Source organism: Trichosurus vulpecula, chromosome 2, assembly GCF_011100635.1.
Source record: "Trichosurus vulpecula isolate mTriVul1 chromosome 2, mTriVul1.pri, whole genome shotgun sequence".
Classification (NCBI taxonomy): domain Eukaryota; kingdom Metazoa; phylum Chordata; class Mammalia; order Diprotodontia; family Phalangeridae; genus Trichosurus; species Trichosurus vulpecula.
This window is the reverse complement of record NC_050574.1, coordinates 268853398-268868385: the sequence shown is the minus strand read 5'-3', so window position 1 is coordinate 268868385 and position 14988 is coordinate 268853398. Positions and strand designations below refer to the sequence as shown.

At 41.2% G+C, this 14988-nt stretch overlaps 1 protein-coding gene across 1 annotated transcript in view; it reads left to right on the top strand.

The window, feature by feature from the left end:
- GRIK4 (glutamate ionotropic receptor kainate type subunit 4) overlaps positions 1-14988 on the top strand; it is a 457202-nt gene that overhangs the window by 249816 nt on the left and 192398 nt on the right. The window contains exons 8-9 of the mRNA XM_036745295.1: positions 3267-3419; positions 5164-5268. Coding sequence (XP_036601190.1) covers positions 3267-3419; positions 5164-5268 — 258 coding nt within the window. The remainder of the gene's footprint in view (positions 1-3266; positions 3420-5163; positions 5269-14988) is intronic.

Below are 14988 nucleotides of genomic sequence, written 5' to 3'. Positions count from 1 at the left end.
GTAAAATCATAGGTCAAGTGCTCCCACACCCTCTCCCTGAAAGAGGGGCCTCTCCATAAGCACATGGACTATGTCTGATTGAACTTTGTATCTTTCTTCCCCAGTGCCCAGAACAGGTGTCTGTGCACTGTAAGCATATTTAGGATTAAGGCATCATACATTTAGAGCTGGAAGGGACCCTGGAAGTCATCAAGTTCAACCTCCTCATTTTATAGATGAGGAAAGTAAGGTCCAAAGAAGCCCATGGTGGCTCAGCCAGTAAATGTCCGAGGCAGGATTTGAATGCACTCCAAGTGTTTACTGCATGTCATTTGAATGAAGGTATGCTGAATACCTATTATGTGCAAGGCACAATGTTCTACACGTGATACCAAGATAAATAAAGTGCCTCTTCCCTGACCTATGGATCTTATAGTCCAAAAGGGGAGTGATTGCCCTAATACAAATTAGAAGGTAATCAGTGCAAAGTATATTAAGAGATATGAAGGAGAACAGAGCAAATTCCAGCAGAGGCTCATGAATCTCAGTGTCTTACCTGCCTTGACCTCATAACTGCAGCTTCTTCTGGGGCAGGATACTGGAACTAACAGCTCCTCAGATGCAAACAGAGGAAGGATACAGCTTAGCTCCCCACTGCTACAATGTTCTTTTCTAGGGATATTGTAGATGGATGAGAAGAAGATTGAATCCTCTGCATTATCTTTACCCAGATGGTGTGGCAAAGTCAGACTAGTTTTAGCTCTCCTCATTCATAGACAGATCAAATTTCTTTTGTTGTTTTAATCTGGAATACATTTCTTAAAGTTGATTTAAGGGTGGTTTATCCTGGCTCCTATTGTTGGGCAAAATTATGAATCAAGTGAAGTTTATATCTGGGATCCCCTTGCCTTCCCTTATTCATCAAATCTCTCAATATACTCTGCACTGATTACCTTTTAGTTTATATTAGGGTAATCACCCCTCTTTCAGACTATAAAAGATTATGCCTTTTACATAACAGGTATTCAGTGTACTTTCAGCTTACTCTTCTTTTCCCCTTTTTTAACCTTCCCTACCCATTCCAAAGACCCAATCCCTGCATTTGTTTACTCACTCATTCAAACAGATACTAATTGAGTTGCTGAGCACCTATGCTTGGTTCTATAGGAGATGATATATATCATAGCTCCTGCCTTCAAGGGGATTATAGGCTAGTTGGGAAGAGAAGACAGAGACACATGAATAGTTAAATGCCAGTATAGGATAGCAATACCAGAAATGCCATAAGGATGACAGATAAATGGCACAGCAATAAGTGATATGAGTTTCGTGACAGAAAAATCCATGGCCCAGGCTCTCCTGTAAGGAAGAAGTCACTGAATTTCAGAAATAGAAAGGACCTCAGAGACCATCCAGTACAACCCTTACCTGGACAAAGAATTCCTACTACAATATACCTAAAAAGTGATCATTCGGCCTTTGGTCAATGGCCTCCATGAGGGGAACCCGCCACATTCTGAAGCAGCCCATTCTGCACTCAGTTCGCTCTAATTGCTAGTGAGTTTTTTCCCTTGATAATAATCATGACACCATTTGTATAATGTTTTAAGATTTGCAAACATCTCATTTTATCCTCAGCACAACTCGGGAAGTTAGGTGGCCTCGTTCATCAAAATTAGGCCTTCATCTATTCTCTAGGCCATGAAAATGTTATTAAGGAAAGTTTGGAATTGATCAGTTATTCAGCTTATAGCAGAAAGAGACATCCATTATGTTAAATAGTTGGACTCACTCAGCATCTTGCCTCTGTACCAAATTAGTTTCAGAGAATAATCATCCATAACCTCTGTCTAACTTGGATATCTAGAGTATGGTTCCACAATGATAGCATTTCTGGGTTTTTTTTTTATTCTCACTCTAATGCGCCATACTTCCACCCCGAAGTTAGTGTATTTCTATAGAAGCATATATTTTGTTGATATACTTTGTTACCCCTTGTCAGATCTGCTTATTTTTTTAACAGGGTATGCTTTTTAAAGAGACAACTTTGTGCAATGCTTAATCCAAAAAATCAATTGTTATGTTGAAATTTCAGGCACCAGTGGAGGAGATGTTTTGGGCTTAAGAAAGGAGTTTTTTGGTAGTCTCTCAAAGTAATATCATTGTGGGAAATACACTGTGCAATATTTGGTCAGTTGGAAATTACAAATGATGCTTTCTTGAAACAGTTTAGAAACATGAATGGGGAAAAGATACCATGTGTACAGCTATGTATTCTGCCTATATATAAGACTTACCCTGTTGGACATATGTGTTACTTGCCCTATGTTGATTCATTCTTGTTTATATATATACCTTTATAAATATATTTATGTCTTTTAAAATATAACTTAGTCATTTTAAGCTTTCAGAAAACATGATTTGTGCCTAGATTTCCTCTGCATTTTCCTACTAATCCTTTATTCCCCATCTACTATCCACTGACAAACACCACATAATACTGAGCTTTGCACACAGAAAGACTTAATCAGTATAGTTGAATGACTGGTTGACTAAGCCTCAAATATCTAGAGTATTTACATAAATTTCAGCAGTTCTGAGCTAAGCTTTAATGAGTGTCAAAGATAAATAAAAATCCTCCTTCACTAACCTGGGTATCCCTTTCTCCTCAAAATTCACTGGATATTCTCATTTCCTAGAACAAATAAAGAAAATAACATACCAGGGTTAAATGAATATAAAGGAAAGGGCTGGTGGGTATCTCCTTGGGTAGTCCAGGGACCAGGGAGGAAGTCAGTACCAGAGATGAAAGTGAAGGCCTTGTGCAGGTCAGCTTTGCTGGTTTTAAAGTTCATTAGCATGGAACAATGAGAAATCATCTGGTAGCCTACGATGGGGCTTTAGGGATGAATTTATTTTCTTTCACTGATAGACATTCTCTAATTCCCTTATTTCCTCTCATCTCTCTCTTACTCTCTCTCTCTCTCTCTCTCTCTCTCTCTCTCTCTCTCTCTCTCTTTCTCTCTCTCTCTCCTCCCCCACTCCCTCCTGTTATTTCTATTTCTTCTCTTTTTTATTTCCTTCCATCCTGCTTCTCTCACTTCCTTTCTTTTACTTTTCAACTTTCTTTTTCTCTATCTCATCTTCTTTCTTCCATCCTTTCCTTCCTTTTCTCTCACTGTCACTCTCTTTCCCCCTGCTCCCTCTCTTTCTTTCCTTTTCTCTTCATCCCCTCTTTCCCTTTCTCCCTTCAACCTCTGACTTTCCATCCATCCCCACATCCCCAGCTCTCCTCAGCCCTGCTATTTGATGCTGTCTACACTGTTGTGACCGCAGTTCAAGAGCTGAACCGAAGTCAGGAGATTGGTGTGAAGCCCCTGTCTTGTGGCTCAGCACAGATCTGGCAGCATGGCACCAGCCTCATGAACTACCTGAGAATGGTGAGAAGAGATTGAAGGGCCTGGCTAGAGAGTCTGATGATTGCTTACATCCCTGGGCTAACCAGATAAGGTGGGGAGGGGGCAGTCAGGTCAAAGATGAGAGTGTCACTTATACACACACACACTCACTACCCGCTATCATAATCTGGTTCATTGTTATGCACTTGGCATAAACTATAGGTCAATTTGTGTCTCTCAATAGAAAATAGCCATATAATAATAATAAGGAATAATAACTACTATTCATTTAGCACTTTAATATTTGCAAAACACTTTACATATATTATCTCTTTTGATGTATAAAATTTAAGCTCAATAAAATTAGCCCTGTCCCCCAATACCAGTGTTATAAGTCCCACTCAGATTCAATACCTGAATCTGAGTATTCTGGAACCAGAAAAATGATGGTTGAGGCTGAGATGGGAAGGGACACCATTACCCAATTCAGCATGTATCCTAGTCTTTTGACCTTATCATTCCTCAGCTAGCATACTGGCTCAAACAGCCACAGAACCTCATTGAATTTTCCTTCGCCCTTCTGAGTAAGCCCAAGGTTACAAATGATAGCCAAGAACATCCATAGCCCTCAAGAAAGACAGTTCTCAGTAGTCTTGGGGAAAATGGAGAAATGGATATTTATGTACATGCACAGACATACACACACACATACACGCGCATACAATTTGGAGGCCATGCAAAAATATTAACAAAATGCTAGATATATATATATGTGTGTGTATATATATACATGTGTATATAATATACATATATGTATACACATGTAAGAATGTCAAATGTTAATAAAAGGTTGGAGATACATCTATAAATGTGTTTATATGCACATATGTGTGTATACATACACACATATACATAGATACACATAAACATACATGTATCTCCAACCTTTTGTTAACATTCTCACATGGCCTCAACCTAGTTTCCCTTAGGGTTAGCCTGATTTTATACGTACTGGAGGCATGTGGTCCTTTGATCTTTTGTGGGGTTATTACAAAAGGGATGACTTTGTGAAGAGATGACATAGAGGGAAGGAGAGGTGTTCTAGATGACGCATCTAAACAATTATTGAAGTTGAAGAAGGTGGGTACAGGGGTGCAGAGGGCAAAGGGTAGAATTCTAGCCTCCCTTCAGTTTGAAAATGGACAGAGATATGAGTTTAAGTATTGGTAGAGAGGTTTGCTCCTTAAATCATTCATATTACCCTTCAAATGGATTAAAAATAAATAACACTGATTCACAGGAGTTACATTTACACTATCCCAAAACTCTTAAATGGAGACAGGAAGACAGATCTTGACAGCTTTTACCTCTCCAGTGTTCATTAAATACAACATTTATTCAACATTTATTAAGCATTTATTATGTGCTGGGCACTGGGGAAGACTCAAGGCTTAAATCAACTACGGTCCTTGCCTTTGCTGCAAAGATAAATATAATATAATATATTACATGATAAATTAATTGGGTACAAAACAATGTGCGTCGTGAAGTCTAAGGGGAGGGGAGCAAGGAAGATTGTTACTTCCTTGAGAGATAAGGAAAGACTTCAAAGGGAAAATAGGATTTAAGTTTGTCTCAGAAGGATGGACAGGAATACATTAGAGGAAAGGGAGGATGGGGAGGAAAGGTGGGAAAAGGGAAGTCATTCTCTCTCTCCTAGTGTACGCTCTAGGTCAGTGGAAACACCGAACCACTTTGGTGCTGTAACTCACTCTCTCTTGGACAGGTAGAATTGGAAGGTCTCACCGGCCACATTGAATTCAACAGCAAAGGCCAGAGGTCCAACTATGCCCTTAAAATCCTGCAGTTCACAAAGAATGGCTTCCGACAGGTAAGCTCACTGGCAAGGCGCTTTACTGGCCAAAGCTTCCACTCTGTGCCCACCTCCTCCCCACCAGTGGGTTACATTCTTTGACTCTGTGCTAGTCAGAACTGTAGTAACCTGTCAACCTTCCACATTGGCATTATGTATATCACATTATATCTCAGCTACTCCTCTCCTCTTTCCCTCCTAGCCGCTGTCAGGCAGCAAGCGTGAGCTCAGAGATTTTAAAATCATTTTAAGAGCAATATAGATATAATTATATAATGGAGAGAAAGCATCATCCCAGAGTCAAAAGACTGAAGTTTTTATTTCCAGGTCTGTCATTAACTAACTTTGTGACCTTGGGTAAATAATTGTTTTTTTTTTCTCTCTGGACCTCATTTCCTTCTAACATTTTAGGATTCTTGGAAGATAGAATTATAAAATCATATATATCAAATATATAGATTACATGAATATCATATAGATGCATCTGTATGTACATGTATATGTGTATGTGTATATATATATATATGTACACACACACACACACACACACACACACACAAACACATATAGCATTTGAACTCCAAAACCTACATTTTACAGATGAGGAAACTGAGGCCCAGAAAGGCTAATTGATTTACCCGAGGACGCACAGCTAGTAAATGATAAATGGTAGGGCCCAAATTTTGGCCAGCTCGTTGCACTTTATCATACTATGCTGCAGAACATAAATTACACAATGAATGTCAAATTCCAACATTATTTCCTCTAGGAAGGTTGTTTTTTTTTTATCCCTAGTGCCAGGTAAAACGCCCTGAATAGAGTACGTGCCTAATAAGTGCTCCTTGAATTTCAGTTGGTTATTTAGGTTGATGACTACAAGTCAGGTGAGGGGCTGAGTCCTCTGTTCTTTAAGTCTATTGTCACTGTTTTGGCCATCCCAACTCTTCTTTTGGCAGGAGGGCTAATTGCCCTTTGGAGCCAGTGGACAACATTAAGGGCACTCAGACAGGTAATATACTATTTTCCTGATAAGGAAAGGGTGGAGTCTGGGTTCCGCTTTGTGAAGTTATAGGAAGGCAGATTTCAGCTCTACCCAGGTAGGTGGGGCAGTGGATAGAGCACCAGGCCTTGGATCAGGAAACCCTGAATTCAAATCCAACTTCAGACATTTAGTAGCTGTGTGACCCAGAACAAGTCACTTAACCCTGGTTGCCTCAGTTCTCTTATCTGCAAAATGAGCTGGAGAAGGAAAAAGCAAACCACTCTATTATCTCTGCCAAGAAAACTCCAAATGGGGTCACCACGAGTTAGACACAACTGAAATGACTGAAAATAATAACAGTCACAACAAAACTATACAACAGTAGAATAGGGCATTTTTCAGTAATGGACACTTGTCAAAATACTATAAAGGGGACTCATACTTAACATTGGATGTTGTGAAAGGAAATCCAGGCCAGCAGCCCTCATGGCTCCTCTAGGCCTGTATGTATCACTGCAACCCTTGGAATAACAATGATGATAATTAATAATAGGGAGGTAAATGCTACTATTATCTCCATTTTACAAATGTGGAAACTGAGGCAGACAGGTTAAATGACTTGCCACGGGTCACACAGCTAGTAGGCTTGTGAGGCAGAATTCGAATTCAGGTCTTCCTGACTCCAGGCCCAGAGCTCTATCCACTGTACCACCTAGCTGGCTTATACTTGACCCCAGGTCAGAAAACACACCCTACAAGGTAAATTCAATATGGCTTGGCCCGAGCTTGTGTCAGCTAGGGGGCATGGTGGGGTCTGTCACACACATGGAAACAGACAAAGAATAATGGATAGAAATCCAGCCTTGGGACCATGAAGATATAAATTCAAGTCCTTACTCCTAGATATATTGGTTGTATGACCCTGGGCAAATCATATAACCTCTAGGTGCTTTAGTCAACTCTCTGAGATGATTAAGTTGAAAAGAAGGTATCTACCTGAATTGGTAAAGGGAATTTCTTTATCAAGTAGTTCCCTGTATTAAAATAAATGACATGTCCAGGCTGTATACCTATTTAGACACAAACATACATATGAGAAATAAGGGTATTCCTGGAATAGAATGGAACCAGGGCAGGAAAATCATGAACAATATATCCATGACTGCTTAGGAACAGCTAGAGACTTTCAGCTCCCTCCCTGCATCCTTCAATAAAGGCAATGGCAATAAACTAACCAAGGGTCTACAAACTAACCTTTGTATCAGATGATGAGAATCTTTGGAACCCAGTACTGAGGCAATTAGGTGGCACCATAGTGTATACAGTGCTGGGCCTGGAGGCAGGAAGACTTATTTTACTGAGTTCAAATCTGGCCTCAGATACTTACTAGTTGTGTGACGCTGGGCAAGTCACTTAACCCTGTTGCCTCAGTTTCCTCATCTGTAAAATGATCTGGAGAAGGAAACAACGAACGATTCTAGTATCTTTGCCAAGAAAACCCCAAATGGCATCATGAAAAGTTGAACCTGACTGAAATGACTGAACAACAACAACTGAGACAATTGGTGGCTGCAAGGAAATTCTTAGCAGAGGCATAGGTATTGCACCAGGAGACTTCTAAAATCCTGTCCAACTCCAAGATTCCATGATTCTGTGATTGACTATCTCACTTCTATCTCTGTGAATAATCAGTAATTGACTATAAGTAGTTCCATTCCAGGGATCAAGGTAGACAGCTGCCAGAAATCAAATTCAATTCAAATCCATTGAATTTGATGAATATTTATCAAGTTTTTACCATCTGCAGAGGCTCACAAAGGTAAAATGAAAGTCTCTGCCCTTGAGGAGCTTACAGTCTATTGGCGAAAGTGGGGGCAAGTCCTCATTGTTTAATATATGGCTCACTTGGGTGAGCTGGAGACAGCTTAAATTGGCTAGTCCTGATTATTAAATTTTCCCTGTGAGCATTTACACGTCAGAAATTGGCAAACTACCAGTCAGGGCTGGATTTATTATATTGTTAATTGTCTAGGCTTAAGAAAATGATGGAGAAAATACAAATAACGCAAATTAAATTAAAATCAGAGGCCTGATTATTAAACATTTACCCCCACGCCCCTAGTACAAGATGTAGAAAGGACAGAGGTTAGACATGAGGTAAAACTTCCTGCCTGTCACAGAAGGTTAAACAACAGAACCTGTTCCTGAGAGAATTTGTGGCGTCTCCTTTCTTCATGATCTCTTAAGAATTCACCTTCCATGCACCTTCCTTCTCTGTGTCTTTGATGCTTTCTGTTTGATCTTGCTTGAGAGAGGACCTGTGGAGGTTGGTTGGCTAGAGGAAGTCCATAGATTCTACTACAGTCATCCCGTCCACATCACAAGGGTTAGGAGTGTGATGCCCCCATAATGTGGAAAATCTGTGTAAAAATTTTTGGCCCTCCCTTCATACCAGAGAAGAAGTCTGAATTTTTTTCTTTTTCTTTTAGGGGTGTTTTACAGTACTAAAAATTAAAATATGTAGATATTATGTGATACTCTACATATATTTTATGCATTTCTGAGTTTCTAAACTTTTTCTATATTGTCTGCTAGCCTTCATGAGTCATCCCCCCAAATTCCCACTTAACTTTTTATGCTGACCCACAATATATTGAAACCATTATAAGGAAAGTCACGATATGGGAGGGATAATTACATATTGTACAAAAGAGTGAGAACACGCTCCTGGGTGTGTGGTATGTTATAGAAAGGATCCTGAGCTAAGAATTGGGAGATCTGGCCCTAATTCCCCAAAGTGCTTGGATGAGCCAGATTTCCTCTCTGTGACTCAGTTTCCTCCCCTATAAAAATTAGAAGTTTAGACTGGGCAACCTTTAAGATACCTTCTAGTTCTCACGTGCTATGGTTCTGTAATTTTGCTTGAGGTGGGCTTGTTCATCTCGTCACACTCTAACCTGCTCTTCCTAGGACCATCAGGCACACATTTGTGAAGCGATTGGTCAAGGCTCGGGGCATACCTATTGGTAATGGGCAGCCTGAGACAAAACTGGTTCCTCTCAGTGTGGAAGCTACACATGTAACCTTGGCCTCATGGTGCTCTGACACAACGAGCATAGAACAGCTTCTGTGCAGCTGTAAGACAGAATTAACCAGCCTTTACTGAGGCTACACAGAGTGTAGTTTTACACTCTGAGCTTGGGATACAGAGAAAAAATCAGGCATGTTTCCTTTTTGCAGAGACCTTCTAGATCGGGGTGGTAGAATGACAAAAACCAACCATAAGAAAGGAGCTCATTACAATGAAGGCATTTTGTTCATTTTAACACTATATGTACATATGAATGAGGCAGACAAAAATTATGAATAGAACTGGCCTTGGAGTCAGAAAGACCTGAGTTCCATCCTGAATCTGATATACACAGACTGGATTACCCTACCCAAGTCCCTTAACCTCTCAGTGCCCCAGGCCTCTCTCTCTTAAACTAAGTTGTAATGTGCTTTGGAAGAAGGTATTTCTGAACTGGGATTTCCCTATACCAATGAAATCAAAAGTCAAATCTAAAATGTGTGTGCTATGCGTATAAATGGTAACAGACAAGGAATAATGGATAGAAATATGGTCTTAAAACCATGAAGACAGAGGTTTAGAGCCTAGCTCCTAGTATACTGGTTGTGTGATCCTGGGCAAGTCACATAACCTCTAGGTGCCCTAGGCAACTATCTGAGACTATGATTTGCATTGGCAGAGAGAATTTCCTTATCTAAGAGTTTCCTATATTAATAAAATGAAGGCCCAGGCTCTATCCCTATATAGAGATATACATCAAGTATAGAAAATGTGTGTGTATAAGCTCCTTGAGAGTAGGGGATTGTGGTTTTGTCTTTCTCTTTTTTTAACTTTTCTTTATCTATAGTGCTTAGGGCCTGGCATATAGTAAGTGTTTAATAAATGCATGTTGATTAATTAATATGGACTATTATGATTACAGAAGAGGATTGTGGGGAAAGTTGTAACAGGGATTATTCTGAAAAATCAGGGAGAATGGGTGGGATTCATTAGAGAAAACTCCTTGGAAGAGGCGACCTTGAGCTGCACATTTTAAAGAAAAGGAGTCTGAACACTTCCTGAAGGTCATTGGTGAAACCAACATAGCAGAGATTATCCTGGGATCTTCCTGACCATCTCTCCTGTCCAAATGGGCCCCTTAGGAGAAGTCCAGGTGCAATCCCCAGATAGAGCTTTGTGACCTTGTCCTCTTTATGCTCAGCTTCACTGGTCCAAGTCCTTGTCTGTACCCAAGAGAATCAGGCCTTCTAGCTTCAGGCCATTGCCAGAAAGGATCCCACCCAAGTAAGAGTCCTACTCTATAGGTCAACCCAATCCAGGCCTTCAGAGCCCCTGTCTTTAAATGTTCACTAGAAACCTCAAGATTGACCCTGGAACTACCCCCAGTGAACAGGGATTTTTAACCTAGGATCTATGAACTTTTTTTTTATAATATAGTGTATAGCTATATTTCAATATGATTAGTTTCCTTTGTAATTCTATGTATTTTATTTAGTCATTTAAAAATGTTATTCTGAGAAGGATTCCTAGGCTTCACTAGACTGCCAAAAGTGTTGGTCTCTCTGTCTCTGTCTGTGTGTCTCTCCCCCTCCCCCATCTCTGTCCCTTTCTCTGCATCTCTCTGTTTCTGTCTCTGTTTTGCTCTCTCTCTCTCTCTCTCTCTCTCTCTGTCTCTCTCTGTCTCTCTCTCTCTCTCTCTCTCTCTCTCTCTCTCTCTCTCTCTCTCTCTCTCTCTCACACACACACACACACACACACACACACACACACACACACAGAGGTTAGGAAGCCAGGGTAGCACATGACTGTAGTAGTCTCTTCTACAGGGAGACTAATGCTGGTAGGATCGTTTTATTTGGGAGTTTTGAGATACTAACCAGATATCTGTATTGTCTCACCTCAGTATGGTGACTGTGCAGTGATCAGGCTGCCCAAGGCGGGGGCAGGTGAATGAGCCCAGACTTTCCATGTTGATCAGCAATAGGGTTGGGTCTGTGAACAGCCACTGCATTTCCAGCCTGAGTGAGAGAGGGAGACTCGTTTTCTAGATAGATAGACAGACAGACAGACAGACAGACACACACACACACACACACACACACACACAGAGAGAGAGAGAGAGAGATGGGTGGATGAACGGATAGACAGACTGATAGATAAATAGGCCGATCAATCAATAGATAGATAGATAGATGGATGAATGGATGGATGGATGGATAGATAGATGGATAGATATTTATATATGTAGATAGATAGATAGATAAGTAGATAGATAGATAGATAGATAGATAGACAGACGGATGGATAGATATGTAGATAGAGAGAGAGAGAGAGACAGGCAGACAGACAGACAGACAAATATGGTTCAGAATCCTGAAATAGAATATGAGCTCCTTGAGGGCAGGAACAATCTTTGTCTTCACCTTTGTATCCTCAGTGCTTAGCATTGTATAGGTGTTGTATAGGTCGATTTCTTGTGCTCCCAGGGCAGAGTCTGCTTCCGATGTTCTCTTTGTTCACTGAGTTACGAGTGACTGCTGAGTTGACCCTAATCCTGCCCTTTCCTCTTCACTAGCAGCTGATTAGGCTCAGAGTGCCTCTTCACCTGAGTCATGTTCCTCCAGTGGCTACCACTTAGCCCAGCTCTGAGTGCCATAGTCATTAGGAATTAGTACCTTCCTTCTACCACCCCTCTCTCCAACTACCACCAGTCCTTCCATTTTCTCCCAACTAAGAATCTGGCATCTGCCAGGAAGTATGCTCCTCTCTGGTTCCCGTAGATGCATCATCATGATGATATAAGTGAAAAAAAAATACTGTATTTGGAGTCAGATAACCTGGATTTGAATCTCAGCTCTGATGTTAATGTGCATGGCCTTGATTGTCGTCTCTGGATCTGATTTTTTCACCATGAGGCTGTGAGGCTAGAAGATATTAAAGTTCTTTTCCTATTTTAAATACTATGATCAATCCTGTCCTTGCCCACCCCCACCTCCCAGAGGCTTACAATCTAATTCAAACTGTATGAACATGGTGGCCGTAGGGAAGAACATTTCAGAGATTGAGGGAAACTTCCAGCAGGAAGAGACTTCAGTGGCTTGTACCTGAAATTCTTTGGTTCCAGTGGGGAAAAAATGGTAGACATCCATATATAGAGATACATTTGTCTCACATACATACACATACACACTTACACACACACACACACACACACACACACACACACACACACACACACCTTAGACTTGCTGCAGGTGGCATTTCATGGGAACCAAGAAAGTGGCTGCTGCACCTTGACCAGCTGTGCTTCCATAGGCCAGCAGCCCCTACAGAAAGGGATTGATTGGAGCGACCTTCTTGCCTTTCATTATTTTGAACAGCTTCAAAAATGTTCTCACAGGCTAAAGCAGGGGTAGGAAACCTGTGGCCTTCTAGGTCCTTGGGTGCAACCTTTTGACCTAGTCCAAGTTTTACAGAACAAATCCTGTTATTATGGGGATTTGTGCAGTGAAGTTTGGATTCAGTCAAAGGGCTGCACTTGAAGACCTAGAGGGCCTTCCCCACCCCTGGAAGCTCCACAGCAGTATCTGTTCTATGCCCCATGGGTACAGAGGGACTTGAGAACAGCCACAGATTTACAACAAGCGGGAATGGCGCCTCACACAGTGGTCTTAGTGTCCAGGAATTCTTTCAAATTACAAGACCAAACTGGGCCTTTCCAAAAGGGTTCTGCACCCTTTATTATAAGAAAAAGAGAGACAAAATTAGTAATGAGGGCAAAACACACACACCTATATATGCTTTAATGTTATGAAGCACTTTTATCTATATTATTTCCTGTGGTCGGTCAGTCAATAAGTATTTATTAAGCTTCTACTATATTCCAGGCACTGTGCTAAGTGCTGGGAAAACAAAGAAAAGCCAAAGACAGTCAATAATGTAGGCTCCATGAGGACAGGAACTTTGTACTCCCAGATCTTGGGTCCTAGGACCAAGAATGTACTTAATCAATGCTTTTTGAATGGAATCAAATATTACTGTGGGTCAGGCTATATATTACTATCTCCACGTACAGATGGGGAAACTGAGATGCAAAAAGTTTAAGATAGGGACAGCTAGGTGGCACAGATAGAGCACCGGCCCTGGATTCAGGAGGACCTGAGTTTAAATCTGGCTTCAGAGCAGACACTTGACACTTACTAGCTGTGTGACCCTGGGCAAGTCATTTAACCCTAATTGCTTCACCAAAAAAAAAAAGAAAAAGAGTTTAAGATATGCACGAGGCCACATAGCAAGGCTTATTGGGCTTCTCTTGGGCTCCTCTTATGACTTTAAGTCTAATGCTTATTCATCTAGCAGTCATTAAGTGATCATCTCACTGCTCCATGCTGCAATATGTAAAGACCCCTTCCCCTTAGTTCTCCCTGTCCTTCCTTAGGCAAGGAAAGGATACTGGTCTGTTCTGGAGGTTTCCAACTTCCTAACCAGCCACCTCATCCGTTCCTTCTCTGGAATTTCTCAACAACCCAAGGTGCGGACATATTCTTCTCAAGCCTGGTGCTGTTGAAATGCTGAGGAAGTCATTTGATTTATAATGGTCTGTTAGGCTGAGGTTTCTTAAACAAAGGTGATTTCTCATGTCGATTGGGGTTCTTTCTTTCTCCCCCGTCAGTGTGAATGAGTATTAAGAGTTCGTTTTGATTATTTAGATAGCATCATGTGGAGACCCAGTGGGTTGTAATTGGTAAAATGTCTGAACCAAAAGACGGGCTCCCTGTCGGTGGCTGATTAAAGGATTATTACCATTTTTTTGGATCTTTCAGAATTCAGGGTTATTTTTACCATTTCAGAAATTACTATTTTGGCTCTAATCACATGTACTTTCCTTTCCTGGTACTTTTGTGGCTTTTGTCGCTGGAGTTGGGGGTGGGGAAGCAGGGACTTGCCTCCCGACTCTCCACTCCAAGTGGTCTTCTTCAGTCTAGCCAATACTCTATTCATGGGAATGGAAACTCAAAGGCCAGGCTCACTGATGGTCCCAAATTTCATCACCTAGAGGCAGGATGGTACAGTGCATAGAGAATGGGACTTGGACACTGGAGGGCCTGGGTTCAAAACCTGCCTCTGATACCTGTCAGCAGTGTGACCCTGGACAAGTCACTTTAGCAACCTAGGCCTCAGTTTCCTTATCTGTAATTTAGGATGTTTGTATGAGATGGCCTCTAAGGTCCTTTCGGGCTCTTAACCTATGAACTAAATCTGTGACTTGGGTTTGACTCACGGTTCTGAGGCATAGTACCTGTGGCTTAGAGTTAATCCCTGAATTTTAGTGTCCTTGTTTGTAAAATAAAAACAATGATACCGTCAATGCCTGCCTTAATGGGATTTTTTTGGGAAAGTTACTGCAAATCTTAAAGTACCATGGAAATGGTTATCATTATCAAAGCTGTCCCTTTTAATACCATCACCCCCTCCCCCGCACCGCCCCATCAAGCTCTTTTGCTGTTCCTATGAATTATTTTTTGGCGGGGGGGGGGGGGGGGGTGGGAGGCAAGGCAATCAAGTTTAAGTTACTTGCCCAGGGTCACATAGCTAGTAAATGTCAAGTGTCTGAAGCCAGATTTGAACTCAGGTCCTCCAGACTCCAGGGTGGTGCTGTATCCAAGGCACCACCTAGCTTCCCTTG